This window comes from Brassica oleracea, chromosome C8, assembly GCF_000695525.1.
Source record: "Brassica oleracea var. oleracea cultivar TO1000 chromosome C8, BOL, whole genome shotgun sequence".
In the NCBI taxonomy this organism is placed as follows: Eukaryota; Viridiplantae; Streptophyta; class Magnoliopsida; order Brassicales; family Brassicaceae; genus Brassica; species Brassica oleracea.
Genome location: NC_027755.1, coordinates 2,143,650 through 2,146,803, shown reverse-complemented (window position 1 = coordinate 2,146,803; position 3,154 = coordinate 2,143,650). Strand labels below are relative to the sequence as shown.

Sequence of the window (3,154 nt, the reverse complement as noted above, 5' to 3'; positions counted from 1 at the left end):
TCTTATTTCGTGGCTCTTAGGCCCTATATATAGGATTACAAGTTGTAGAAATCCAAAGAAGAATGTGCTAAAAACAAGACATGGAAACTAGAAATGAAGACTTTGACTAAAGACCGAAATTAATGATTTTTGTTGAATTCTTTTTCCCATGCACGACCAAGACTTCCTTGCTGACTCCCTCTTGGCATTCTTGATGAGAATGGGCTTGAAATGGACTGAGGAAAGGTCTGGTCGAATTTGGTGTAAAACCGACCCAAATTGAATTTGTTATGAATTTTTCTTTGGGCTGAAAAATGCTCATTTCGCCCAGCAACTAAACCAGCTCCATCTTCAGTGTCACTTAGCTCATTCAGCTCCAAGCTAGTATCACTTAGCTCACTCAGCTCATCTAGCTCATCTACTATCACTTCAGCTGGTTTCAGCTCAAGCATACTCTCTTCAGCTGGTTCCAGCTCGTCCTCAGTCTCATCAGCTGGTTTTAGATCAGCATCCTCACCATTAATCCATCCTGGTTTGTCTTTTGTTGAAGAATCATCTGGCTCAGCCATGGTCGCATCATCCTGGCCCGGGTCTATGATCTGAGGCGCATCACAACGAGATCTGCGGGTTGTCTTCGCGGGTTCTCTCGTTCACCGGTGTCTCCTTTCGGCATAGTAGCACATCCCCGCGCCATGGACAGCCTCTTGGTTGCTTATGGTGGTGCTGCTTTGCTAATAACTTGTTTTGCAGGTCACAGAGCTTCACCGGATCAGGTGCGGCAGTCGTCTCGGACCCGCTTTGTGTGGTCTTGTTCTCGGTCGGGGGTCTTTGGCCTCTCTCTGAGTTTGGTTTTGGCGGTGAAGATACGGTGTACAGTCTGGTTTTACGGAGCGCTCTCCTTGGTTAGTGTCTTCGGCCTTCCTATCTTCATTACGTCTAGAGTTCTCGAGGCTCTGGTATGTTCTCTGCCTCTCCTCCTTTCGGTCAATGAGCTTCAAGTCAGTGGAGAGAACAAGCTCAATGAGATCGTCATGAACCAGCTACTCCGGCAATGTCACGAGAAGTAACCGACAACCGAGGAAACGAGGTGAACACCACCTTCCTTGTGGATAACATTAACGGTTGAGAACGGGGATATGATTGACAATCTAAGGATTGCGGAGACGGCTAGCGGAATGCGTCGGGGTGGTGGTTGAGCGAAGCTAGCTGTTTTCTTGTTTGAATTAGATCATTTTGTTCGAATTGGGCTTTTAATCAAAACTTGAATTTCCGTGTTCTCGGGTGGTGAAATAAATATATATATTAAAAAAAAAAAAAGAAGATGATGCATCAATTATCACAAATCCTCTCAACATCTAACATGTATCTATGTTCTTTTATTTATGTTTTGGAGCTGCGTAATTGGATTTACTCAAGCTGTGTGGTTTCTTTTTGTGTGAAAATGAGATTGAGATGATACTTCTCTAATATTTGGCAACTAGTGTAAAAAGAAACAAGTTGAACCATGTGTTATTATAAAATAAAGGGCACACCACGTTAATTTTTTTTTTGTAAATTACCAAAGCCTTTGTTCATGGAAGTTGCCTCCGATGTCTCAGTCTTGCTTACTATCCACACTCTCCATTGGCCTGCAAATTATATTGTTGATTTTCATTAACTGCAGAATTTACACAACGTTCAGATTTTAAAAAAAAAAAAACAAATCAAGAAAACGACCTTGCAAGCTGCAAAATTATCGCAACCGCATATCAAATTGCCGTTTGAAACATCAACAGCTTGCGGAGCTCCTCCACCATCACTTCTCTGAATCAGAGACAAACAAAATGTTACTTAGGGAGTTCATCTAGTCGATAAAATCTTAAATTATCTATTATGGATCTGAGGAACATGGGCTCAATTTCCGTTGGGAGGAGTCTATTCTCTTTAAAAGGACTAATTTAAAATGGTTAAAGAAAAATACTATTATATACTATAAATACCTTGTAGAAATCGACTGCTATGAAGTTAGGCCATCTTTGTCCTGCGGCTTGGTAACATGCCTTGATGGATTCAAGAAGAGGAGCAGAGTTTTGTCTACATGCTACTACCAAATCCGGAGCATCTGGAAAATGGTTAACAAGTACAAGAGATTTCGATTTATCGCTCATTGGTGCTGATTGAGCTCTGTTAGGACACGCTCCTACCTTCAATCCTCCATTTCCATCTACGAATATTTTTCAAAACATTAAGATAAATATGTTCATACAATATGTTATGCATTACATATTCATATAGGGACACTCACATTGGTTCTCAACCATGTACTTCCACTGATATGCAATTCCTTCGGTTGCTTCTTTACTTCTATCGGATGTGAAAACTAGCAACCTTTGGTTTTGTTGTATCATGTCGTCAAGCGCTGGCCAGTCCCCTCCATTTTTGGGCATTCTAGTAACTGGAAACATGAACTTTTGTAGCCCTGCCGCATTAAACACTTTTGTGAGGCCCTTGGGAGATTTCACATAGTCTTCTATAATAATCGTTACGACTTCATCCTTGTTATTCTCCAGAAACACTTGTATCTCCCTTAGAACGTTAACCGCTGGTTGCTGCCATTGTACGCACACACAAACAAATCACAAACGTTTTCGTGTAGAATACGTAGAAGAAAATAACGTATAGAAACTTACGAAAGCGGTGAAATTAAAACACATTCCATCGAAAGAGTGACAAAGCCAGATATCGTTTTCAAAGTCGTACATGTCGAGCATAAACCCTCTTACACCGTTCTGCAATAATAATCATCATAACCACACAGAAAATGTTGGATCAATTTAATTAAAGCCAATGGGTTTCCAAATTAATTGAAAAAACGTGTGAATGTTATAAAAGAGATGCTGTGAAAGCTTATTATTACTCATGACCAGAGGTCTATATTTATACAAGTATTAGACCGTCTTATTTAGACCGTCATAAGAGAAAAGAAAATCATATTCCTAATAGGAATATGAAATAGTACTTATCCTAAATACATATAGAAAAGGATAAACATCAAGTATAGATAAACGTAAACTCTCATTCGCCTAAGTGATTAGCGAATGGGCCGGATGGATAGCTGATGGGCCGGATGGATAGCTGATGGGCCGGACGGTTTGGGCCTGATATGGGTCGATCACCACTTGGTTTATAACACTCC

General features: G+C 40.5%; 2 protein-coding genes across 4 annotated transcripts in view; both read right to left on the bottom strand.

Annotated features, from left to right (window-relative positions):
• Positions 1-1,336, bottom strand: part of LOC106311584 — a 4,810-nt gene extending 3,474 nt beyond the window's left edge. Inside the window, exon 1 of one of the 2 annotated variants that reach the window (XM_013748807.1) lies at positions 591-1,336. The gene's annotated coding sequence lies outside the window, so the exon portion shown is untranslated. The remainder of the gene's footprint in view (positions 1-590) is intronic. The other variant, XM_013748806.1, reaches the window with a different exon arrangement.
• A 90-nt stretch (positions 1,337-1,426) lies between these two features.
• LOC106311583 (PI-PLC X domain-containing protein At5g67130-like) overlaps positions 1,427-3,154 on the bottom strand; it is a 14,640-nt gene continuing 12,912 nt past the window's right edge. Inside the window, exons 5-9 of one of the 2 annotated variants that reach the window (XM_013748803.1) lie at positions 2,649-2,747; positions 2,264-2,567; positions 1,959-2,182; positions 1,696-1,782; positions 1,427-1,607 (exon numbers count right to left, since the gene is read on the bottom strand). In XM_013748803.1, coding sequence (XP_013604257.1) covers positions 1,587-1,607; positions 1,696-1,782; positions 1,959-2,182; positions 2,264-2,567; positions 2,649-2,747 — 735 coding nt within the window. In that variant the 3' untranslated portion in view covers positions 1,427-1,586. The remainder of the gene's footprint in view (positions 1,608-1,695; positions 1,783-1,958; positions 2,183-2,263; positions 2,568-2,648; positions 2,748-3,154) is intronic. The other variant, XM_013748804.1, reaches the window with a different exon arrangement.